Here is a 25695-nt window from a genome sequence, read left to right as displayed (position 1 = left end):
GAGAAGGCTTCGCACATTCAATCCACCAACTGAGGGTCGATCGGTAACGACCACGACGCTGTAAGGACGCGTTCCACGACTCTTCGATAGCACCTTTACATGCCGGCTCGTCCAGATGGGCGACGTTCAGTTTCCAGGGGGGCCTACTGCGCCACACACGTGCAGGTTGGAGGGCAATGGTGCAAATATAGGCTGTGTGGTCAGTGAATGCAGTGGGCCAGAGCTCTGCTCCTCTCGTCGCCATCGAAAGGGTGCTTGTGACGTAAATCCTGTCTAACCGATTTGATGAATGACTTGTATAATGGGTGTATCCAGGAGCTCGGCCATGGATGTGGCGCCACGTGTCAATCAGGTGGAGGTCACGCACTAGCATTTCCAACTCCGCACACGGGACGTGATGTGGCTGCTGATCAGACGGAGATAATGTACAGTTAAAATCTCCTCCGATCACCATATCGTCTAGGCGTCCCATAAATAGACGGGTAATATCTTCCGAAAAAAAGCGGGCCCGATCTCTCCGTCTCCCTGATCCTGAAGGGGCATATACATTAATGAGTCGTACACCGTTGACAGTTACCGCCATGGCTCTTGCACTCGGTAAGTACAGTACGTCCGTAGCCGTCAGACCGTCTCGTAGCACAACAGCTACACCACAATCGGTAGAAGAGGCGTGGGAGATGTGGGCGGTATATCCGTAGAAGTCAGGGAAACTAGCGACACATACTTCCTGTAAGAGGAAGTATTGCCTTTTCTCGACGTAGAAGTTTATCGTAAGCCAGACTGGAAGCTTGGACACAGAGTTTACAGGAAGCCCACCAACAGGGACAGGTACCTGCATGCATCCTCCCACCACCATCCTATGCAAAAGAATTCGGCCCTGCGAACTTTAACTAAGAGAGCCTACAGGATCAGCGATGAATACAACCTGCAAGCTGAACTGCAGAACCTCAGGACCATTTTTGGAGCTAATGGCTACGACATGAGGCTGATACGCAAAACCATGGCGCCGAAGGAGGAGGGCAACAAGGAAATACAGAACGAAGCACAGAACACCGCCGTGCTACCGTATGTACAAGGGGTTACTGAACGTCTGGGCAAAATTCTCCGTCGGGCAGGTATTAAGCCGATTTTTCGTAGCAACAACAAAATAAAAGACATTCTGGGCTCGACAAAAGATACAATTGACAAGTTTCATGCCGCCGGAGTTTATGAAATCGAGTGTGAATGTGGACTGGTGCATGTAGGTGAGACTGGGCGTCCAATAAGCACGAGGCTAACTGAACATGAGAGATATATCCGCCTCAAACAATATAGCAAATCAGCGGTGTCAGAACATCATGAGCAGTGCAGGATGAACATCGAATTTCGAGAGGCCCGAGTACTGGCGAAACAGCCGTTTAGTTTGAGGAGGAAGATTAGAGAGGCTATAGAAATAGCCAAGCGACCCGATAATATGAACAGAGAAGACGGGTACAGACTTCCAGCGTCTTGGCTACCTGCTGTGACAGCTTTGCGGAAGGACAGCTCGCGCAAAGCAACAGGCGTGCGGTAGGCCACAGCGGAGGATGGTACACAGAGCGCTGACGCGGCCTAGTCGATACTAGGCAGTTAGTAAACAACGCTACGCTGCAGTCGCCGCTAAGTCTCCTATTCGCCGATTTCCACCAATGGCAGGCAGTAAAGGAAACTCCAATGGAAAACGCCTATTTCCGCCAATAACAAGACGCAATGCAAACGCCAATAAAATGAACTCCTAGTACCCTTCCTCCTCATCCTCACATCCAATCACAACACTCTTCCTTAGTATATATGTACCCACACTTACGCGCATTCAGCAGTTAGCAACACACCCTGAGGAAGGCGTCTTGCAACAGACGCCGAAACGTTGGAATTTTATAAATGACAGTCCAGGGGCCTTGTTTCGACTTAGATCTTTCAGTGCTCTGTCAAACTTTTCTCGCAATCTCATAACTGCCATCTCATCTTGATCTGTGCCCTCTTCTCTTTCTATAATATTGCCTTCAAATTCATTTCCTTTGAGCGCCCTTCTATATACTCTTCTATTTTTGAACTTTGCCTTCTTTGATTAGTACTGTCTCGCCATCTGAGCTCTTCACAATCGTACAGCTATTTCCCTTTTCTCCAAAGGCCTCTTTGATTTCCCTATAGGGGGTATCTATCTTTCCCCTAGTGATATATACTTGAATTTCTTTGCGTTTGTTCTTTCACCATTTCTGCTTACCCATCTTTCACTTTCTGTTAATCTCGTTTTTATTTATCACTATTTTCTTCTTTCATTTTTTAAATTCAATATCTCCTATGATATCCAAAGATTTCTACTAGTCATTGTCTTTTTTTACATGTTTGGTCCGTTGCTGGCTTCGGTATTTCATCTCTTAAATCCGTTCGTATTCTATTGTATTCCTTTCCCCTGTTTCAGTAAATCATTGCCTAATGCTTTCTCTGAAACTCTCAATAGCTTCAGGTCCTTTTAAGTTACCCAGGTCTCATCTCCCTAATTTACTACCTCTTTTCAATATCTTCAGGTTTAATTAAGGTCAGAGTTCACATCTGTTCCTGAAAATATCTTACTGTTTAAAATCTGTTCCCAAAATCTCTGTCTTACTGTTATATAATCAGTGTAAAACCTTCCGCGGAGTCTCCAGTCACGTCACCGCTAGTCCTCAGGGAGTGGTTCCAATTTTGGCCACCGGGTGCAAATCTGGCACTGTGAATGTAAGAAATAAGTATAGAAATGTTTCCATGTGTAATGAATTAGGAACGGGACGTAGGCAGAAAAGATCAAACTGAGAAAAGTTTAATATCAATATTATTACTATCCGCCGCTTTCAAAATTAGTTCAACATGAGCTCTGGAGATGTCGACGATATGCTGTATAGTGCACATTTTCACCTGTTGGCCAAAACTGTAACTAAGTTTTTTCCAGCGTAAATCTGTTCCGCATTAATACATTAGCATACGTACCAAATTTCGCTGCCGTACGATATTTACAGCCCACACTGGACATCAATGAGTAACTTCACTGTAATTAGAACCACCTGGTATACTATGAATATTAATAGTCAATGTGAAAAAGATAGTTCTTCGGTGTTGAGTGTTCTCAAGATTCACTGCACTTGTGCTCTTCTCTCAGTTTATCACTTCATATACTGCACTCTGTCCTACGCTGATGATACTTTTCTCTAGTTTTAAAATACACTACTGGCCAATAAAATTGCTAAACCACGAAGATGACGTGCTACAGACGCGAAATTTAACCGACAGGAAGAAGACGTCGTGAAATGCAAATGATTAGCTTTTAAGAGCATTCACACAAGGTTGGCGGCGGTGGCGACACCTACGTGCTGACATGAGGAAAGTTTCCAACCGATTTCTCATACACAAACAGCAGTTGACCGGCGTTGTCTGGTGAAACGTTGTTGTGATGCCTCGTGTAAGGAGGAGAAATGCGTACCTGCACGTTTCCGACTTTGATAAAGGTCGGATTGTAGCCTATCGCGATTGCGGTTTATCGTATCGCGACATTGCTGCTCGTGTTGGTCGAGATCCAATGACTGTTAGCAGAATACGGAATCGGTGGGTTCAGGAGGGTAATACGGAACGCCGTGCTGGATCCCAACGGCCTCGTATCACTAGCAGTCGAGATGACAGCATCTCATCCGCATGGCTGTAACGGATCGTGCAGCCACGTCTCGATCCCTGAGTCACCAGATGGGGACGTTTGCAAAACAACAACCATCTGCACGAACAGTTCGGCGACGTTTGCAACAGCATGGACTATTAGCTCGGAGACCATGGCTGCGGTTATCATTGACACTGCATCACACACAGGAGCGCCTGCGATGGAGTACTCAACGACGAACCTGGGTGCACGAATGGCATAACGTCATTTTTTCAGATGAATCCATGTTCTGTTTAAAGCATCATGATGGTCGCATCCGTGTTTGGCGACATCGCGGTGAACGCACATTGGAAGCGTGTATTTCGTCATCGCCATGCTGGTGTATCACCCGGCGTGATGGTATGGTGTGCCATTGGTTACACGTCTCGGTCACCTCTTGTTCGCATTGACGGCACTTTGAACAGTGGACGTTACATTTCACTTGTGTTACGACCCGTGGCTCTACCGCCCATTCAATCCCTGCGAAAGCCTACGTTTCAGCAGGATAATGCAAGACCGCATGTTGCAGATCCTATACGGGTCTTTCTGGATATAGAAAATGTTCGACTGCTGCCCTGGACAGCACATTTTTCAGATGTCTCACCAACTGAAAACTCTGGTCAGTGGTGACCGAGCAACTGGCTCATCACTAGTCTTGATGAACTGTGGTATCGTGTTGAAGCTGCATGGGCAGCTGTACCTGTACGCGCCATCCAAGCTCTGTTTGACTCAATGCCCAGGCATATCAAGGCCGTTATTACGGCCAGAGGTGGTTGTTCTGAGTACTGATTTCTCAGGATCTATGCACCCAAATTGCATGAAAATGTAATCACATGTCAGTTCTAGTATAATATATTTGTCAAATGAATTCCCGTTCATCATCTGCATTTCTTCTTGGTGTAGCAATTTTAATGGCCAGTTGTGTACATATAAAGGCTGTTCCAGCAAGACATTTTTCTCTGTGACTTAGATAGGTATAAAACCTTCTTTCAAAATTCTTAAATCAAGTGTTAGCAATGATTAAATTATGCTCTGTGCAAAATTCTACCACGAAGTTCCTCTTTCATACCTTACCTCATATCCTCATAGTTTTTTTGCCTTCTCTTCCTTTTCCTATTACCGAATTCTTGTGCCCATCTGAGTTAAACTTTCGTCTCCCTTTACTAACTGAAAGAAGGTAAGAAGCATTACTCTTTCTGTGGAGTAAAGAGTTTATTTAGTTAACTTACAGAGAGTTACAACAAAGAATTATAATTTTTTCAATAGAACATTTCTGTGACGTAGCTAATGTTTTTAAATTATCAGTGTACAAACCAGTTTAAATCAAATTTCTGTTAATTTCAGTTAAGTAGCTAAGAAACGTTGGAAGTTGTAGGGATGTATACAGCACGCTGTACGTGGAGTTGCTGGTGTCGCGGAGTGACAAGCCTCCTCCATGCGCTGTCTGCAGCCATGTTCGGTTAGAAGATGGAATGTGTGCTCACACTGCCGTATACAAGGCAGTGGGGAAAGCACAGACAAGTGTGCTTCGGCCGGCCACGAATAATGGCGTGGTATAAAAATGGTATACGCATCCGACGATTACGATGACTTGTTGCTCACACTTGATGATAAACAATGACTTTGAGAAACAAGTAGTTTGAGAAGGCGCGGCCGTAATGGACGAAGAGCAGCAAGAAGTGAGTGTATATAAATGTTTGTTTGAGCTGCAGTACAGCACGATCCGCAAGTCAGTTTACTAGAAGTTGCTGCAGTTACCGGTGTGAGATTGACACCTGTGTTTCGAATAGCATACGGCCACAAGTTTCGCACGTACCGCAAAACACTGACACAGGAGCTGCAAGGGGCGATTTCCATTGAAGAGATAATTTCTGCGAATAGGCTGTGAATAATTTCACTCTGGACGCCTTACAAAGTGTCATGTTCTCTTACGAATCCACATTTACAAATTGCGGTGCAGTGAATCATCATAATATGCATTGCTGGGCGACAGAAAATCCTAGATTTGAAGCGTGAAAGGAGGTTATCCTTTAATGTGCGGTGTGGAGTTCTTGTTGTAGCAATCATCTATCCACACAACTTCGAACATATTGGGACAAGTCAGATACATCGAGTATTTAGCGTCGACAATTTATGTGCCGTATACTGGTGCAGCACGATGGTCAAAAAGCCAGTTCTGAACCTGAAGTTGTACAAGAACTGAATAACAGATTTCCTAGAACATGGTTAGGACGCCATGGTCACCAGAAATTACCCGCACGGTCGCCATTTCGAACATCAGTAGATTTCTTTTTGTGGGCATATTCAAAGAATCATGCAACTTCCTGTACAATTATAGCGTCCATCCCTAAATCTTTAAACATTTTTATCTCAATAACTGAAACAATAAAAACTTGATTAAACTGACTTATACTGTTCTACTTCAAAAATTATAACTCTTTACTGTAATTCTCTAGAAAATCAATAAACCGCATGGTGTCCAGAAATTAACTTTACTGCTTAAGCCTTTAATACATTTAAAACTACACTAGATATAATAAATTGTTTTGAACATTTGAAAAGATAAGTTTTGTTTCTTCATTCATACATATTAACGGGTGCGCACTTAGTGGCGCAGATAACCTCTAGTCGAGATTCCGTTTCTCTTCACGTATGATTCAACAACTCCATGGTGAATGCGTGTCTTGAAGTCTTATTAGCCTCTAACCACGGTTCGGTACACCAGATCCTTTACAAAACATCTTAGGAGGAAGCCTAGTGATGTGACGGCAGGGGATCGTGTCTGCCATCGAATTGGACCATCTCATCAAATCAGCCTATCCGGGAACTTTTCATCCAGAAATTGATGGACATTTAGGGACCAGTGGGATAGTTCCCCATTCTGCTGGAGTATGACAGCAGCGTGCAGGTGTTCGAATTGCGACAGAGCAAACTCTTCTAATATGTCATGGTAAACAATACCTTGGCGGCAGACTCGATGACATAGAAAAGACCAGTGACGTAATTGTACTTCAGTGCACACCAAATATCGATCCTGGGTCTTTCTCTCTCTCCATTTGAGGTATAACATTTTGAGGCTGTGGATTCCATATTCGAACGTGTTCTCTGAGTCTACCACAGTGGCATGCTTCAATAAAATCTTCTCGGTCAGGATAGAACACTCGATCAGTCACTAACTCCGAAAGCTACCGAAAGCTCAAGTGTTTTATCCCATGTACGGACGTTAAGACGATTCAGTCTGTCGGATACGTGAAACCGGAGAACCAAACATTTTCAAAAAAATCATTGTTTGCATAGCATATCTACTGCAAACTGTTTGCGCTGAGGTTTTCCTGTAGGCTTTAATGACTGAAGCACCAGCACCTCGTAAGGATGTAGCCGTAAAGTCTTATCCAAGACATTGTGCACCGTTGTTTTTTTCCAGCTCTCTGGCCGCCGTATGCGGAGATTTTGTTGGACTCATTGCAAACGCTTGCCGACCCTTGCCCACGTTGGCTTCTAAGGCATACGGACTCTCCCCAACCCCTCCTCTTTTTATGGTGAACACTACCTGTTTCCGTAAATGATGTACGCCGAGTCCGAATAATTGTTCGAGACCGTGGTTGCCTTCCGTGCCGTGTTCGAAAGTGTCGTTGAACTTGGGTATCGGACGTCGTGTGTATTAACAGGCCACTCTCAGAGCTTTCACCTGTGGTGTGAACATTTTTCAGGTTTTCAGGTTCAGTTGTGCATTAGAATTGCTTCACCTGGAAGGTAAAAATTTTGAGTTACCTAATAACACGTAGAAAACTATTTGTTAATATCTAGTATAGTTATAAAGTTACAAAGATAATTTATGGACACGTGTAGGTTCATAGCTCTACAGAAAGAACGACGTTTCTTATGTTTATCCATTCAAATGAGTATTCCTTTTAGTTATCATTTAGAAAGTTACAGGGGAAAACAACACCCTGTATGTTTAGTGCATACGTATGCTACAGTTCATTCATATCACTGTCATGTGGAACTGTATTGTGCCTACTGGGGCGACAACTACGGTCCTGCCAAATGATCAAGTAATCGTTGGAGAGTTTGTGTGGCAATGTCGGACGGCCTTGCATTTAATTTGGGAGGGTGTGCAGCTCGGTGGCTTTTTCGCTGAGGTAAGACGACGTCTCTGTTTACCGGTAGGGTTTCTCTTGTAGAGGAGTACGGCCGCGCGCAGAGCAGCAGCGTGTCGCCCCGGGGAGGCGGCTACGGCTCCAGCGCCTCCACGCCGCACTCCTCCAACGGCGGGGGCGGCGGAGGCGGCTCGTACGGAAACTCGACCGGGGGCGGCGCGGGGGCGGCGGGCAGCGCGGGCGGCGCGGGCAGTGGGGCGGCTGGGGGCGGCGCGGCCGCCATCAACGGCGCCGCCTACGCCGCCTCCGCAGGCGGAGCCGCCCTCTCGTCCATGGGGTCGCCCTCATCCGCCAGCCTCTTCAACTCCTCGCCCAGTGAGTAGCCAACCGCCCCCCCCCCCCCCAACCCTCCGCCACTCACTTCCTGAAACAACGAAATGATTTAAGCTAACATCTTAGCTTTGGTTAAATTACGACAGTAATAAGTTTCGGACCCTCCATTTCGCGTAGTTTATCACTCCTATGTGAACTCCTGCTGCATCCAGTAAGATCCCAACTTGATCGATGCTCTCTAATGTTTCCAGCACGATTGGTAACTATTACTCAGTAGACCTCTTACGTATTACTAGGCTGCGGCATTACTCGTATTTCTCTTGCCTCTGATATTGAGAAGAGGCAAAAGGCCGCGCGGAAGACTTATTTCCGCTTATTACTTTCGTCCATCTACATTATGTGACGTGTACAGTAACTTTACAATCAGTGCTTCTCAAGTTTCCTTCTTCCGTAGCCGCTAAAAAGAGCGAAATTTTACGTTCGAAAATCACAGTAACACGTAGAACATTAAAATTTTCGACAAGAGAAATACAGTGTGACGTGATATAGTAGTAATGAGAGTGAAATCGCATTAGATAGGTGCAGTGTTCGGGTCCCGGTTTTCCATCCAGATTTTGGATTTCTTTGTCTCTCTAGAGAGCACAGTCTTAAAATTCGAGAGGGACCTTTGGGAAAGCCACTGCTAGTTTCTTGGCCTTTCCGGGCCCAGTACGTGTTTGTGCTCTTACTCTTAAAACCTCATCAACAGCATAATAAACACTAGTCTTTTTTCGTCGCCGGCCGGAGTGACCGAGCGGTTCTAGGCGCTACAGTCTGGGGCATGGATGTGTGTGTTGTCTTTAGGTTAGTTAGGTTTAAGTAGTTCTAAGTTCTCGGGTCCTGATGACCAAAGAAGTTAAGTTCCATAGTGCTCAGAGCCATTTTCTCTTTTCGTCCTTTCTCAATCTAAACGAAACTGCTTCTTGAATGTACCTTGAAAAATTTCATACTTTAGTTTCATTTTAAGGACAGTCTTCCGGCTTTGTAATTCGTCTAGAATCTTAATCTTGCACCTGCGTCGTTGATAGAGAAGTTTTTAGCACGTTCCATGTCTTTCATCTGAGATAAATTCGACTCAAGGGTGCTGCTAACGCATATGCTTTTATAATGACACCACACACTTTGCAACTGTTCCGTGATACCATGCGAGGCTGTAACTTAACGTCGTGGCTCAAGAGAGCAACTATACTGGGCAGAGGGATTTCAGTGGCCAACGTTCCTGTATAATCCGACAGAGCACACTCACCTGAAATGTTTAGTCAACAACGTCACTTTGTGCAAAGACGCACTCATTGGAAACTATATTGAAATTGTTATAATGACTTCCTGGTAGTGGTATAGGTCGCATTTAAAATCTTTGTGTCACTGTGATGCCCGAGCACTTATTACATGGTGCAGCAACATGACATGAATTATTCTCAGAAACCATCACGTGAAAAACATAGAAAACTGTACGACAAATATATCAGTACTGCTAGCGTCACAGGAGTTGTGTGGCAATGACGTAGGACCAAATTGCTGCAGGGGAGCATGTCTAATTGATACGTACTGTGTCGTGTATATATAAAATTTGACAACAGGGATGCGTCAAACTGACAACGGTTAGAGCCTAGCTTTCAAGACAGCGCTTCACATTAGTTCTTGGGTATAGAACTGAAACATCAATGTGTGGCCAGTAACCGGCGCATATATAGTATTTAATTTATGCGCTGGTTATTGGCCACACATCGTGTTCCCAGTTCGATACATGAGCACTAATGTGATGCTCTGTCTTGAAAGCTAGGCTCTAACCACTGTCAGCTGGACGCATTCATGTTGTGAAATGTTATGTGCATACGTCACAAAACGTACCAATCAAATATCCATACCTTCAGCAATTTGATGATAGGTCGTTGCCACAGAACCCCTGTGGAGCTAGCAGGTACTACTTATAAATGAAGCCTACCCCCTTCCTGTGAATTGTAAATAAAGCTTACCTCCTTCCTATGAATCAGCCTTACATTCCTGCTTTATGCAACTTAAATGGTTTCTTGCAGTTTCGCAGCAGTTACTGTGCTTCGGACCTTGCACGTGGGTTGTGACCTCATAGGGGGGACTTGCTATTGGACTCTGACTCACGTCTTACAAACGTTACAGCTGGCACACTTCTGGCGCCAGTTGTTATGGATAGGCAGCCTTCTAAGCGTCAGGATGCTTCAATGGTCACTGACACTTTAAAATGTCAGGAGGACGACTCGAGATCGGGAAAAGGGCGTTGAGTACGAAGCACCAGATCCCCACAGCTATGTAATCACAAATGGATGAATATAAACATCATACTTGATTTAGCAAGAACTCGTGCAGTAGTGACTGGTGGCTTTTCGATGATGTGCGTTGACGCCGTGCAACAGAGCCTTTGTCAATATAAGGCGAGGCGGTGTGTTGGCCTACACGGACGCGAGCGGGCAGTCAGCGGCCTTGCGAGCACGTCACTACTTCCGGCGTTCCGCCGATGGCAAAGTGAGGAATCGCCGGAAGGGCAGCCTCCAGGTCAGGTGCCGGATGCACCCAGGGTTGGGTTGCGAACCCAGGAACCCTCGGCGGTGTCCACGAGTCGGTGGTGACCCCAGTGGGATGGCACTCGTTCAGGTATCAGCACTCTCAGGCCTAGAAGCCGCTCTTGGACCGACAGCTGGCAGAGGTGGCGCAGAGGTCGCAACTGTTTGTAGTCGAGGCTTGGCGACGCACATCGGGTCGACATGTAGCGTGTGACAGAAGACCACAACAGATGCTGCTAGGCTGGGGCAGTTAGTATTCACACTCACTCGCTTCGGTTTTACGATCACAAAGCGCCACTTCTGGGCATGTAGATGGCCCGAGACAGGACAGTGTGAGGTACCCCCGCGCACATCTGCACATGGTTATACTCCAGTTAAAACTGCTTTGTGATTGCAGAGTGTAGTGGTGCGGGGCGGTGTTGCCGGCGTGCAGCCAGTCAAGCTTCAGAAGGCGCTGCACGCACTTACAAAACAGATAACGCAGCAAACTCCAGAGAGAACCTTGATTAGGTGGCGGCTTGCCCCTGTCATTCATCTTGCTGAAACATCAGTTACAAAGCAATTTAAATCGGAGTATACTGTCTTGTTCTGTACCGTTTCGGCATTATTACAACCCTCACAGAGGAATTTCCCAGACAGCAGGCTCTTGCTGTTACGGTCTAAAATAAAGCGAATAAGAAACAGAGCTGGCAAACCCAAAAATATGAGTATTACATTTCAATCTGGCCAAAACGCTCTCTTGAGCGAAGTGCACTTGTAAAGCACTAAAATTGTGGCCTGCGAGATCAAATCACTATCACGGAGATACCGTTTCCTGCAGCATGGTGCAGCTCTGTGGAGATCGGTGTTTTACGCCTTGTCGACATGATGTGGCGAAAATGAATGGAACATGAATTAAGGAATCAGTTGCAGCCTTTTTGAGTGATTGACGAAATTATACCGATGTCTTCCTCACTCAAAAATTTAGGATGAATGGGATAATCGTTTGAAGCTAAGAGAGAAAGAATGAGGTACCACTACGTCATAACAATGTGAGGATTGGTGCCGAAGAGTCAATAGCCTTGCTTCTCGACCTGAAGCTGAAGAATTTTTGTGGCGTCATGGAAGCATGTGTTTTCGGGAGTTGCCTAAATTCGTTTTTGAGTGATGATAACCGTTCCCCTATCTCATGCATGTTTTTCTAAAGGAGTTCGTACGAAAAAGATTCATTCCAAATGAGCGTGGAATTGAAAAACAGCCGAAGAGACCTAGAAGAGGAATTGCCATTTGATTTGATCCACCGCCCGCCAGATTCTACATCTAATACACGGAAGAACTAGCTCTTTTTTTTAGCAACGTCCTACCTTGCGTACCTCCAGCATAGGAGCTTTCCCGCGTGACTGGTAAAAGACATAGGCCTTCCCAGTCGTTAAGGACAATCGTATAACAATGACAACAATCTGTAGTATGATTACGAAGCATATTTGTGCTCGAATTTCGGGCTACTCCACTATACGAATCAACTAATTCAACCGAGGGTGTGAAACTAGGATTGATATACTTATCTACGAGATCTATAAGGTTATAGGCTGCAGAGGACAAGGCAGTCTATCATTTCCTGAAAGCCTTCCATTTAGCCCCACAACGTCGCTTAAAAGACTGACTCTTGGTCTTCAACATAAGGAAATATAACGTAATCGACATAAACAGATGAAATCAGCCGACGTCATTCATATGACTACACGATCAGAGACCAGACACTTGAAACAGTAGCAACCGTAAGGTATCTGGCAGCATTTCTACAGAAGAATTTAATATGAAATGATCGTAGGAGTCTCCCCATATGGAAAGCATACAAAAGAACACAGAGTGAAATCTAACAAAAGAAGTCCAAAGACGAGTAATTCATCCACGAATAAAGAGTTCTACAAACAAATACAAATCGTTCAAGTAATTTTTGCACATTGTAAGTCTGAATGAGTGTCTTACTAAGTTAGATTAACAGAAGAGAAGAATTACTATTCACGTATGTCTTCAATCAACTTTTGAATGTCTCAGAAATATTGAGCCAGTGCCTCTGAGAGCCACAACCAAAAAGTCTCAAAGTATCGCTGTGATCCATACTCTAAATTACATTAAATACTTTAGACTGCTAGACAATATTTCTTAGTCTTATATCTAGCGGAATTTGCTCTAGAGTAAAATTATACAGCGTGGATCACCTAAAACCTGCATCGCAAAGATTGCGGAAATGGAAAGGGCTATTAATGTGCGGTTTTCACAGATTTGATTAGTAGCAAGGAGCTCGTATCATTAGCCAATCAACAGACAGTAATAACACTTAGAAAGTGTGTTTTTTGTGCAAACATACCCTTTTGTAAACGGAACAATGCCTATTGACATTAACAAACTAAAACTAGGTAAATCAGAAAGTCAGTGTTGTTCGTTGAAGGATACTAGAGCGAGTCGTTTACGTGATATCGTGTTTACAAAAGCTCCCACACCAACACTTGTAAAATACCTAAAGTGGCACACATTAAAGAATAGCACCAGCGCATACACTAGTTATGTGGATTATGTACAGTGACGAGACAGTTGACTATCACAGGTTGTGTTCAGAATTACAAACGGCAGCAGCAGTACACACGCTTCCTGTCTAGAATGGAACGACTGCTGCACACGTGCTAACATTTCAGCCGGTATGTCCGAGAAGGCTGCAGTAATACTTGTTGCATATCACAGGATGTAGTTGGTATATCCTTGTAGACGGCGTCTTTCGGCTTTCCTCGCAGAAGAAAGTCTACAGGCGTCAAGTCCGTGGAACAGACCGGCCAAGGTACAGGTCCTCTGCGTCCAATCCAATGATTTGGGTGTAGACTGGTGTAGTACCCCGAGCACTATGGGCTCGACTTCCACAGGTTCCTTCTAGTCTGCGGAGGAACATCTCATAGCATCCGAGGAAGAGGCTCTGTTGGGAGGCTGCGATACTTCTGCCCATTTAGTGTTTCTGTCTATGAAAAACGGGCCTGTGAGCTGATGCCACAAGACACGTTTATACTCCATGGACGTCAACGTTCCACTTGACGAACCCAGCGGGGATTGTCAGCAGACAAACAGAGCATGTTCCGGCGGTTTACCTGGCCACTAGTGGTAAATGTGGCTTTATCCCTAAGCAAGAGTATTCAGTCTTAATTATCACGTACAGATGTTAACACGATTCTTGTAATTGTTTCCATGCTGCTCTTGATGGAGAGAGATGTTAGAGATAGGACCTATGTCGACGGAGAATGCATAGGAAACTTACCTGACTCATGCCACTTCCTCGTGCGATCACTCAGGAGCTAGCGTTCGGATCAACTGCAACAGCAGCAAGAACATTAATTTCCCGCTCTCCTATCGTCACTTTTTCCCTTCTGTTATGTTGTCTAGGTCCACACTACCACTTTAACGTAACTGGTTGAAGAGGTTGATACATAACTGCCGAGATGGTTGACGTCTGTTAGGATGCCTTGCACCGTACAAGAACGAACTGCATTCTTCCTGCACTCCCCATACACCATGAACATGTCATCTTTTTCTGCATTGATAAATACCATCGTCTGCTCATGACCTAGTGCTTGGAATGTCACAAGATAACTGATTAACACGTCCCAATGCACTCAAGGAACACCTAAGCACACTGTAAGCAAACATAACAGCATCGTTCCCAGAAACTATGCTGGTTGAATAGTACAAACAATTGTCTGTGTGGAGACTTTTCAAAATACGATATCTCGTAAACGACTCACACTAGTAGTCTGCGACAAACACCACTGACGTTCTAATTTACCCTACTTTTGTTTGTTTGTGTCAATAGGCACTGTTGCATTTAAAATGTGTATGTTTGTACAAAAAATACTCTTTCTAAGTATTATTACAATCTGTTGATTGGCTAATGATACGAGTCTCCGAATATCAATCAATTTGCTGAAAAATGCACTTACATAGCACTTTCCATTGCCGCAATAACTGCGATGCTAGTTCAATAAGTAATGCAACACATTTTTTTCTCGGCCGATTTCGCTTGAAAAAAATGAGGATTCACTGTACGAGTATTTCCGCTTCAGCGGCTACAGTTTCATGACGTTCTAATAGGTAACGGCGGTATCGGTAGCCTTCAACATTGCGTCTGTAAAGGACGTGCGTTCCGGGTAGAGAGCTGTCATTGAGTTTCTTTTGACGAAAAATCAGACCATCGCAGATATTCATAGCCTCAAACAGAATTTGTACGGAGACCTAGCACTGAACAAAAGCACGCTGAGTCGTTGGGCGAAGCTTCTGTTATCATCGTAACAAGGTAGCGCAAACTTGTCCGATGTCCCACGTTCTGGCTGGCCGCTCGCAGCTGTGACTCCTACGGTGTTGCAACATGCGGACACTCTCTTTCGAGGTGACTTATGGGTCACAGAGAAGCGCATTGCTATTCAACTGGATGCCTCTGCTGGTAGTGATGTCGCACTCGTCCACCAGTTGCAATTACTAACTCTGAGTACATTGTGCTAGCGTCAGGAAACTGAAGAGACGACTTCATAGTTTTCGTCGTCACAAAAATGTAAGCGAACTACTACCTCTCCATGGCAAAGCAAGGACTCGCAAAAGTCTGCTCACAAAACTTCAGTGGACTGTTCTTTCTCATCCACCCTACAGCCCGGATGACGCACCTTTCGATGTCCATCTGTTTGGCACGACAAAGAATGCACTCCGCAGGAAGCAGTACGTGAATGAAGGGTAGGTTATTGATGAAGCAAGACTTTGGCTCTGAAGTCGACCAGTAGAGGGTACCATTTAAGCATACACGCCCTCCCAGTAATTTGGGGTAAGGCCGTCTCATTGAACGGAGATTATTTTGAAAAGTGCGGTTTTGTGGTCAAAAGAGTGGGGAATAATAGTTTGTATTGGAATCCTGAATAAAACCAACCCGCTTTCATAAAAAAATGTGATGCATTACTTATTCAACGTCCCTCCTAAATCTGGATTTACACAGGTGGGTGCTGATAATCCCTCTTTCCGTGTACAGCCCGTGAATGGAGCTGCAAGGGGGAAAATGATTCTGGTACACATTGTGCGAGCACCCTCCTGCTTACACTCTAATGTGACTTGCGGAAGACAGGTCTAGACGTACACCTCTCTCTCCGTTAACACTATAACGCATGCATGTGCATTTTCTTTTAAGTTAGCTATTTGTAAGTCTTACTTTGGTCTGTATTTCAGAGTTTTGCTAATGTCAGTGATACACGGCGATGTAATGGTAAGCGCTGTAGTTTGTATTGTAGAGCGAGTAGTCGGTGTGCGTGGGTGGCGCGTCGTGAGCGTGCGCCTTGGCTGTTCTAGTCGTGCCCGCGGCCGCGCCGCCGCCCGCCGGCTGTCAGTATGAGCAGAAAAGCGCGTTCGCGCCGGTCGTGCGCCCCAGTCCCAGCCCCACCCCCACCTGGCCGCCCCCGCACCTCGCCGTCCAGTGCTAGCCCCGCCGCGAGCCGCTCGCGGTGAGTACCCTGCCTGTCGGCCTGACTGACTGCTGTGCGCTCGCTACCGCTTCTCCTCTGCCCCTCTCACCTCTCCTCTAGCAGCTACAAGCTTCTCACGTCCAGTCGCACGGGATGCTCACGAACAGTTACAAAAATGCCTGTAAGGGTGTTGTAGGGTAGGTTGTCCTGAGAAATAATTGTTAAGAGAAAATTTGAATACGTTGCGCATTTCCGAGTTAATAAGCACTGAAGTTAGCCAGTCAGGCTGTTGCAGGCCTCAGTTCAAGTGACCCACCGGAGAAGGCGTCGCCAAACGTGTTCTTCAGACTCATTAAGCTACGTACGTGCTACACTCTTAGCCACGTACATTTACAAGCCTGTTGAGTCTACATGACTCACTTCGTACGCACTGACGATAGGTATAGTGTATCTGAAATCTAGAGCTTCAGTAACGTACTGGATCGCGGCTGTTTCGCGTCTTCCTTCTTGTTTGAGTTACATCACGATCGCTGTGTACAGCGGTTGCAGTGGAATGCAACCTGATGAATCTCACGTCCGCTCCTCCTTAATATCTTCGCCTTTGTTCAGCTTACTCTTAATCCGCGTTCTGTGCTCCTTGCACAGTTGGTTCCTTTCAACAGGACCTGTAACTCCTTCTCTCTTTCACAGCTTTCACAGCGAAGTTTACCATAGACATCCTTCACCGTGAACTTGAACTCACCTTTGACTGTTCCTTCATTGCTGCTTCGATATACACGCCGAATAGAAGAGCAGGAAGGCTGAGTCCCCTCCTCAGCTTATACCCTCTTATACCAGAGCACTTCTTTTTTGGTCCGCAATTCTTGTTCATCTCCTATGTTACCCATCTTCCCATAAGGTGTATACTTATTTTTCTGAGTATTTCAAACATTTTGTGCCACATTACATTCACACGAATGCGTGGTGTCTGTTCTTCCGGACATGTCAGTTGCATTGGGAATTTATGCAGAACCAGTGGCGGCGAATTGAAATGTGTGATTCTCTTCGATGGGCAATTAATTCACAACCTTCAGTGCGGATGCACAATTATTTTCGACCTCCTGCGGGAATCTCAGATTAGCGACCATGGAGGACATGATAGGCGGTGCTAGATGAGAATTTGACTTGCCTGGGAGGCGTGCTGAGATAGTCTGCCCAAATGTGATGAACCCGTGCCCGGATGGAGCAGTGCTTCATGCAGCTGCCAAGTAAGCAGGAATTCCAGTTTCGAATCCCGGTTAGCCACACAATTTGACTCATCGCCGCTGATTCCACACGAAATCCCGATCCTGCTGACGTCAGTTGTTCCTTCCCTTTCCTTTCCTTTCCTTTCCCTTCTCCCCCCTCTACCTTCAGTTTACATAACGACGTTATATTGCTGGATGACTTCTATGTGTCAGTAAATTATATGAAACTGCTCGATTTTTTTAAAACTCTTGTCTGATTTCTTAAAGTGAAATATCACAATTCGCACAGGTTTTCGGATGTGAGATAAATCGTCGAATGGCTGGTATGTTTCGTGTCAGATGTAAAAGAAGGAAAGACGTGCAATATCCAATAGAAGAATCACTTCAGTTTACCTCTTATACATAGTCACTGTAGTCTTTGGCTACTTTGTATTATTGGTGAAACAAATATCATAAAGTTAGAAAGCAAACTGCAACTAAACTAAATATGTTTAGGTTTAATTTCGGAAACGTGTGTAATTTAAGTTTGTTATAGTAGTTTAGTTACATAATTTTTCTTTCTCATAATTAAAATGGAACAGGATGTGTCGTTACTGAACTGATCAGTAAAGGTCATTTCTTACAGAGTTACGAATATGTGATAAACCACAAGTGGGAACCTCCTAAAAACGTGGGCACAATTTGTAATTACGCTGGAATTTCGTGGCGGCTCTTTTCCCTATATCGATTACCTTATATTGCCCCTAAGATATTAAACTGAAGCAAAAACTTCGTAATAAGTCAAAGCGGAAAAAATTGTTCATTTGAGAAAAATGTATACTCTTTCACATTCAGATTTATCGTATAATTATTAAGTCATTAATTTGTAAGGAGTACTTTTTAATAAATGACGGCAGAATTGCGTTTTAATCCTGAACGTACTCATTACATTATGTTTTAAAGAATGTTGTTGCCGCTATTATTACTAATAGTTTAAACCAGGCGCTTTCACTGTTATTTATGAAATATCGACAGAAATGTCACTAACCAGTACTGTTCAGTATTTGTAGTCACAATCGATGCACTTGCGACTGTTCACATTTTTGTCCTGTTGGTCGCAACACATGACCGACTAGTTCATAAAATAACTGACCACTTGACATCCATGTCTTGAATTTCATACACTCAGATTCGAAGTACTGTATATTTCACACTAATAACTTATAGAAAATTAAATGAGTATTTTGCGCTAACAACGTAGAAAAAACATATTTTCCCCTCCCGTGTCACCACCCGCTAATACGAGCAATTCTGGCGGATGACTTTAATTTAAGAATAAAAACTGAAAATTTTCTTCTCGTGTTTAACTATTCTACAGTGACAGACGTCATGAGATTATTATTTTTGTACCTTTACAATTTCTGACACAATCCATTATTACGATCTCGCTAAAATAAAACGCTTTTGTAGAGGGAAATTTCTGTTTGAAACAAATTAAAATTTTTTTTGGTCAGTGCACTGTAATTGCAATTGGAGAAAATGGGGCTTAAAAAGGGCCATGCCTGATTATCAGGACTCGAACCCGGTTTTCCTGATTTTCGCTGGCAGCCGCCTTACCGTTAGACTATGCATGCACGCCTGTCGACATGAGGCACTTTCTCAGTGTCACTTCAAATTTCCACTTATATCTATCGGGTTCCTCATGGAGGAAGATGTCAATCCAGATCTGAGACTGTTTTTTTACAAATTTTCAGTTGTTACTTCAGATGAATATCAGTGCAGCTATTACAATAAGTAAAAGTTTTCACATAAATATTTGATTACAGTAATGAATTAAGGAGTGATCTGTCTTTTTGCAAGTACATGAATTATTGTTCTGCTTTCACACCCAACCACGTTTTACCACGGTTATGGTATCCTGAGTGAGTTTTTTTTTCTTTTCTTTTCCTGAAATACATACACACAGATTACGTTTAGCTTACATTTTGTTAATATTTAAATTATATAAGCACATTATCTTTTATTTTACATTGTTTGTGTCCTGTGGCTGCCAACCGAAATCAGCCTCAGGTCTAAATTAGTACAGCATACCATCTGCAAGCACGAGATATATTAGAAAATTGTCTACGTTGCATTTTTGTTTATAATCCAAACTTTGAAATGAATGTCCAGTTAAAACAAGTGTCATACGCGCGTTTTTGGCCATACTGTTATAGTATTTGGCTATTCCTGAAATACGTCTAGTTTATTTTTATGTGCCTGGACATCGGTATAAGTTTTGTGATGCATAGGTACGGCGAACTATTTCGTGTAGCTTATTATTCAAATAACACAAAACTCCCATGTTCACAGATAACATGATGTACTGATTTACACCTATGGCTAATTTCGGTTGGGAGCCACATACACGCAATCTAAAATAAAAGTAAAGTGCGTTTATAGTGTAAATAACAACAAAATCTGGTGTATTATGCATCGTAAGCTAAACATAAGTTTTACATATGTATTTCAGGAAAATAAAAGAAAAAACACACTGCGGACGCCACACCTGTGGTGAAAAACTTTTGGATGTTAAAACAAAAAAATATATTTGTTTACTTGCAAAAAGGCGGATACATCCTTAATTCATTATTATTTTTGTGCAAGCATGTTAACTCAAAATTACAATATGATAGTCTCTGATGCATGTTAAATATATTCTAACATTCTGTGTGGTGTCTCCTTGTTCTATATCGTGTCTCCCTACCACTTTCGCGCAACGACGCTCTGAGCGTGTTTTTTAGGGAATTGACTAGTTTGAACCTGCGACCTGTTGCTGGTAAGGAGACGCCAGACCACACATTACATGTAGAATTCAGAAGAGTTCAGTGAGACTAGCGATGATATAACCAAATACTTAATGATTTCAGCGTCAGCTCCACTGCACTCCCTGTAAAAGAATCTTAATACTAATTAAATTTAGTGGAGGGGGTTCAAGGCTTTCCAATTTTTAGTTAGCTGGTAAAATAACGTCGAAAAAGCAGTTAAGTTTACCATTGGAAATTTTATTCTACTCACAAAACATTGTTCATAAATTGCACTATTGATAAAAGGAAGTGTTTTAATACAGGATGGTAAAAACCAACTGCGTTCAACAAAAATGTGAACGAATATTCCCTGAATGGGTTTCCAAGTTCTACAATGGATCGAAGGATGACCTATGCAATATCACATCTATAATCTAGGTTTAAATTAAGTTTCGCAAAAGAGAAAACTATCAAAATGGTCTACAGTGACCCTCAATTATCTTTAATTACTTATCTAACTTGTAAATTACAGTGGCTGATGTGGCTTCTCAATAACTATATAACAGAAAAATCATCGCGTTTCAGATTTTTACTTCAAGTGGCAAATGTGAACACTATCAGCTTTAATTGACAATCGACACTAGTATTACGCAAAAAGGGGGTGTAACAGATGAGACTTCTGCAGTTCTGAGTGAAGCTTTATGCGCTGTTATGCGTCATCGCGTGCGTTCATTAACTTGTCGGTGTTCGTCAGGGGGCGGCGGCCGGCGCAGCAGCCGTCCAGCTCGCCGTCTCGGAACTAACTAACTTCTCCTAACTACCATTTACCGAAGTTGTTTTAAAAAAAAACTATCTGGCTGTGTTTTCATCTGACCAATCAGGGTCTCAATGTTAACCTTAAGCTCCGCCTACAAAAATTCTGTCTATCCAATGAGAAACGTTATACTTTTCATGGTGGGGCAATGTTGTTAAAGTTTTCAACGTAACAGAGACGCGAAAAAGTCTCACGCTAAAACTTGCAGATGGAGTTGTCCTAGTGGTTAGCTGGCGACGTGGGTGTCCAGTCCGTCCCTTATCGTAGGGGCTTCTAGCTTAACACGGTTCTGCTTTCGGCTTCTGTTCTCGTTTCTCGCCTCGGAACTGCGTCTGTCGCACGATGGGAAGGTATGACATGCATTTAGGCATTCTTGTGTTAGTCTGAGGTATTCCATTTGCTCACTCGTTACTCGTATTACTTTGGTTACTTTAATGTCACGATTTACCCAGAGCTATTTGACATACTACTGGATTTGCTTATCATGTCAGGGTTTTCATGGAAGGTGTTGGATTTGCCTGACACCTTACAATATATACAACAAAAAATAAATTTGGAAGCATCATATTTGTAAGGGTTAAAAATACTCATGTTTAATTTTTATGATCTCACGTATTATCTGATTTTTCTGTTAACGAAGCAGCGTATAATAAGCAGCAAACAACTCCATTTCCACATCATTACCATGGGTTTCAGATGATTATGTTACACTTCAGTTCAGTTTAAGGATGCATGTTGGCGGGCGGACACTGCATCAGTACTGTATAGTATGCCATTTCTGTGTTGCCGAATGTTTGAGAGAAAATCGATAACAGTTATCCTGCAATGTTTGCATTTTTGTTGGCGCTGATGGGCTGCAACATTTCGAGTGCCCGTCCGGGTGGACGACTGCATTTTTGCGAAAAGTACTCCGGCGACTGACCTTGTCGCCTTCGCGAGACACCTTGGACGGTCATCCACATGTATGTTTGCTGCCTGGACTGTATTCTCGTTGAAATCCAGGCAACGACTATGCGCCTAAGAAAACCGTTCACAGCTTTTCACGAAGGCGATTGCGCCAGTCATAATCAGTGCGCAAAAATATAATTGTCAATACGAAATGCCACTTCCCAGTTATTAGCTATATAAACTTTTTATGTAACTTTTCTACACGAGCCGCGCGGGATAGCCGAGCGGTCTTAGGTGCTGCAGTCATGGACTGTGTAGCTGGTCACGGCGGAGGTTCAAGTCCTCCCTCGGGCATGGGTGTGTGTGTTTGTCCTTACGATAATTTAGGTTAAGTAGTGTGTATGCTTAGGGACTGATGACCTTGGCAGTTAAGTCCCATAAGATTTCACACACTTTTGAACATTTTTTCTACATGTAAAATTCTGATTATTCCTTTTTTTAGCCTTCTACTCGTGTAACGTGTGCTTTAGATACCGTATTCAGGTTCTGAGCAAAACTGACCGTTGGTTGGCCCTATGTTGCGCATCTGAACAGGGTCGTGAAACAAAACTAAAATGTTAATGAAATGCTGAGTTTGAAATAATGAAAATTATTCTAATTAAATACCAAAAGAAGCTAGTCATGTCCTCATGGAAAACTATCTAACTGACACTAGATTCTGATGATGATGGAGAGGGTTGTATGGGCGCACGACGGTAAGGTCTTTAGCGCTCTCGATTCTGAAGTACATTATGAAAGTTACGTAACATGAAGTGCAATGTCTGGCTTTAAAGATCCACACGAAATAATATACTGCTCAGCACGGATGAAAATATCTATTGAATATTACTTTCACAGTTCCCTGCAAATTAATCTGCATACTTGGGAGAATACATGAAAATTCTGAAGACGTACTGCTTGCCCACAAGAATACAAAATGAGATCACAGTTGAAAGAAAAGTCTCTTGGTTGGCACGCTGTTTTGTGTCTGGTGTAGGTGTAGCGATGTTCTCGAAAGTAAACTGAAATCATAAAAATAATCCATTCTAAATTTTTCTTTCCTTGTCAGAAATAGTCTGTTGCTGCGTGTGGCGTAATGTGCAATGCGCACACGATAAATTATTTTGCACTTTACTGAGAATGCTAGAGGAGAGCTGTACTTTAAAGAAAAGCGTTCTTGAAAAATTAGACTCTGGTTACTGACAGAAAAAGTCTGTACAACATAAGAAGACTAACAATTACGAAATTCTCTCATGACAAAAATTACAGACACTTCACCTAATTGCTGGCCGATGTGGCCGAGCGGTCCTAGGCGCTTCAGGCTGGAACCGAACGACCACTACGGTCGCAGGTTCGAATCCTGCGTCGGGCATGGATGTGTGTGATGTCCTTAGGTTAGTTAGGTTTAAGTAGTTATAAGTTCTAGGGGACTGATGACCTCAAATGTTAAGTGCCATAGTGCTCAGAGCCATTTGAACCATTTTTTCACCTAATTGCGTAATTTGTGGCATAATGAAAACAAGGAGATCAAATTAACCCAGATTATGTGTGTGATGTCCTTAGGTTAGTTAGGTTTAAGTAGTTATAAGTTCTAGGGGACTGATGACCTCAAATGTTAAGTGCCATAGTGCTCAGAGCCATTTGAACCATTTTTTCACCTAATTGCGTAATTTGTGGCATAATGAAAACAAGGAGATCAAATTAACCCAGATTATGAATGTCATTACTTATGGAAGGGATGAAGATTTCCCTCCATTGATAGTTCTGACAAACAAAAATTTTATTGTTGCACCTGCTTGGGTTACTGTTAAATATTCCTTCAAAAATGTTCTTCTTCAATACAACCAATGAAATAGATTTATAAAAACAAGTGTTAATCTTGATAATAAAGTAGTCCATAGAATTTCACCCAGATGCACAAATATCACAACTCCAGTTCTGAAACTCAACTGTTCGCTATTATGCCTCTAATAAGAGTTTCGCAGCGCTGCAAAACTGACTGGCGACCAAGAGCACCACAGATTACATTAAACACAGTCAAGGGTCTTATCCACTACTCGTGCAGCGCGCTGATGAGTCTTCGCCCTAGTAGAATAAAAGTGAATTATTTAGTGACATAAAACATATGAAAACCTTACAGCTGTACCGGCAATTCTGCCCTGTCGGTAGGCTTCACGAGACGGTTTAGGTCGAAGACTGGACGTGGGAGTGACGGAGCGTTGCGTGCCCTCTTGTTGCAGGAGTGGGAGGCCTGGCATCTCCGTTCGCCACGATGAACCCGTTCGGGCTGTCCACGTGCAACTCGCAGTCGTACAGCCCGCTGCTCAGCTCGACGGGCAAGTAGCAGCCGCACGGCGGCCACTGCGAGGGGGCCGCGGCCGCCTTCTAGCGGCTGCGCGCTCTGCCCCGAGGGACACCCCGGGGCGCCCGAGGCTGCGCGCGTGTGCCCGTGTGCGCCGTCTCTCGTGTTCCAGTGCGACTCTGTCAAAGCCACGGACAACTCTTCAGCAACGAACGTACTTCATTGTTCCAAGCCACATAGACCTTTTTTATTTGTTCTGACCAAAGGAGTTCTAGTTCATAGAAACATTGACTGTTAATAAAAAAAATGTGATACGTTATTTTACGGAAAAAATCATGAAAATATGCATATCCTATTTCCAGTGATTGTAGTTCGCGGTAAATTCACGAGATCAGTTGGGTAAGAAGAGAGTAGAGAGTATTTTTCAACTGTTTTTTCTGCACAACATTTGAAGTATTCGGAGAGATCTTACCAAAATTCCTGTACTGTTGTATTTCAGTGACCAACGAGAATCTGTTGATTGAAGTAGGAATGAAGATAGAAACTTTTCTTCAGATTACCTGTTGAACGAAAGACTTGTTTTAATAGTGTCTACAGAAAATGATCAAAATTGTATATTTTATGTATATTTCGGTTTTTCAGCAAGGCCTATGCTAACACATAAAATAAATACATATCGCTTCCTGCTGGGAATATTACATTGTTGATATATTCGAAGGGACAAGAGAAAATATTAAGCTCGAGAAATCTAAAGTACCAGATATATGACCTTCCTCACATAATCTTACTAGTTTTGTACAATTTGTGAATATTTCAATTCTTGTATGAAGGTTAAGAAAGATATGTATACAATTTAGTGACGGGCATATCCTTTTGCCAGTGCACTTGATTAGCTGAGTGTGCCGCTCTCAGTAATACTTCTTGTACATAGTATAAGTATAGATTGTAAGTAATGAAGGAACCTACAGTGACCATACGTGTCTTTTTCGGGTAAAAAATAAAAACAGTTTCAAACGCAGTTCTTCCACTTCGGGAAAACTGCAAGCTACAAACATGTATACGATCTCATTCTTTGTAATATAAACTTTTACAGCATTCTGAAACATCAGTAAAGAAGTAGTACGTTTATAAATTTTAATCTGTGCAAAAAATCTTTCGGATGAATCACTTCAAAATGTTTACCAGTGAACATAAAACCAACGATTTTGTATACAACCGTTACAGGATGCCACTCCCTGGCAGTCAAGTGTGTGCATTATTTTATCTGATGCTGTAAATGTCTGTCTTAAGTACCACTGATATAATTCGTTTGTTTATGTGGCCTGTTCAGTAGGAAACATTCCATGGAGGAATCATTGAGTTAAAATCGTCTTCAAAGTACTGTTTTAAAGCTGTTATCGGTTCATGTTCTATAATCAACAGAAGCTTAGAACAGAAATATGAAACGGCACTAAGACATAGACAGGTCAATAGTAATTTTAGTTTCTGTCTGTAATTGCTGCTACAGA

The 25695-nt window shown here is 43.2% G+C and overlaps 1 protein-coding gene across 1 annotated transcript in view; it reads left to right on the top strand.

The window, feature by feature from the left end:
* The window catches only part of LOC126282199 (transcription factor collier), a gene marked incomplete at its 5' end in the record, with an annotated part of 539167 nt that extends 514856 nt beyond the window's left edge, over positions 1–24311 (top strand). Inside the window, 2 exons of the mRNA XM_049981776.1 lie at positions 7867–8157; positions 24126–24311. Coding sequence (XP_049837733.1) covers positions 7867–8157; positions 24126–24229 — 395 coding nt within the window. The remainder of the gene's footprint in view (positions 1–7866; positions 8158–24125) is intronic.
* Between the last annotated feature and the right edge of the window lie 1384 nt (positions 24312–25695).

The sequence above is a fragment of the Schistocerca gregaria genome, chromosome 1 (genome assembly GCF_023897955.1).
Source record: "Schistocerca gregaria isolate iqSchGreg1 chromosome 1, iqSchGreg1.2, whole genome shotgun sequence".
Taxonomy (NCBI): domain Eukaryota; kingdom Metazoa; phylum Arthropoda; class Insecta; order Orthoptera; family Acrididae; genus Schistocerca; species Schistocerca gregaria.
This window is presented reverse-complemented; position numbering and strand designations above follow the sequence as displayed.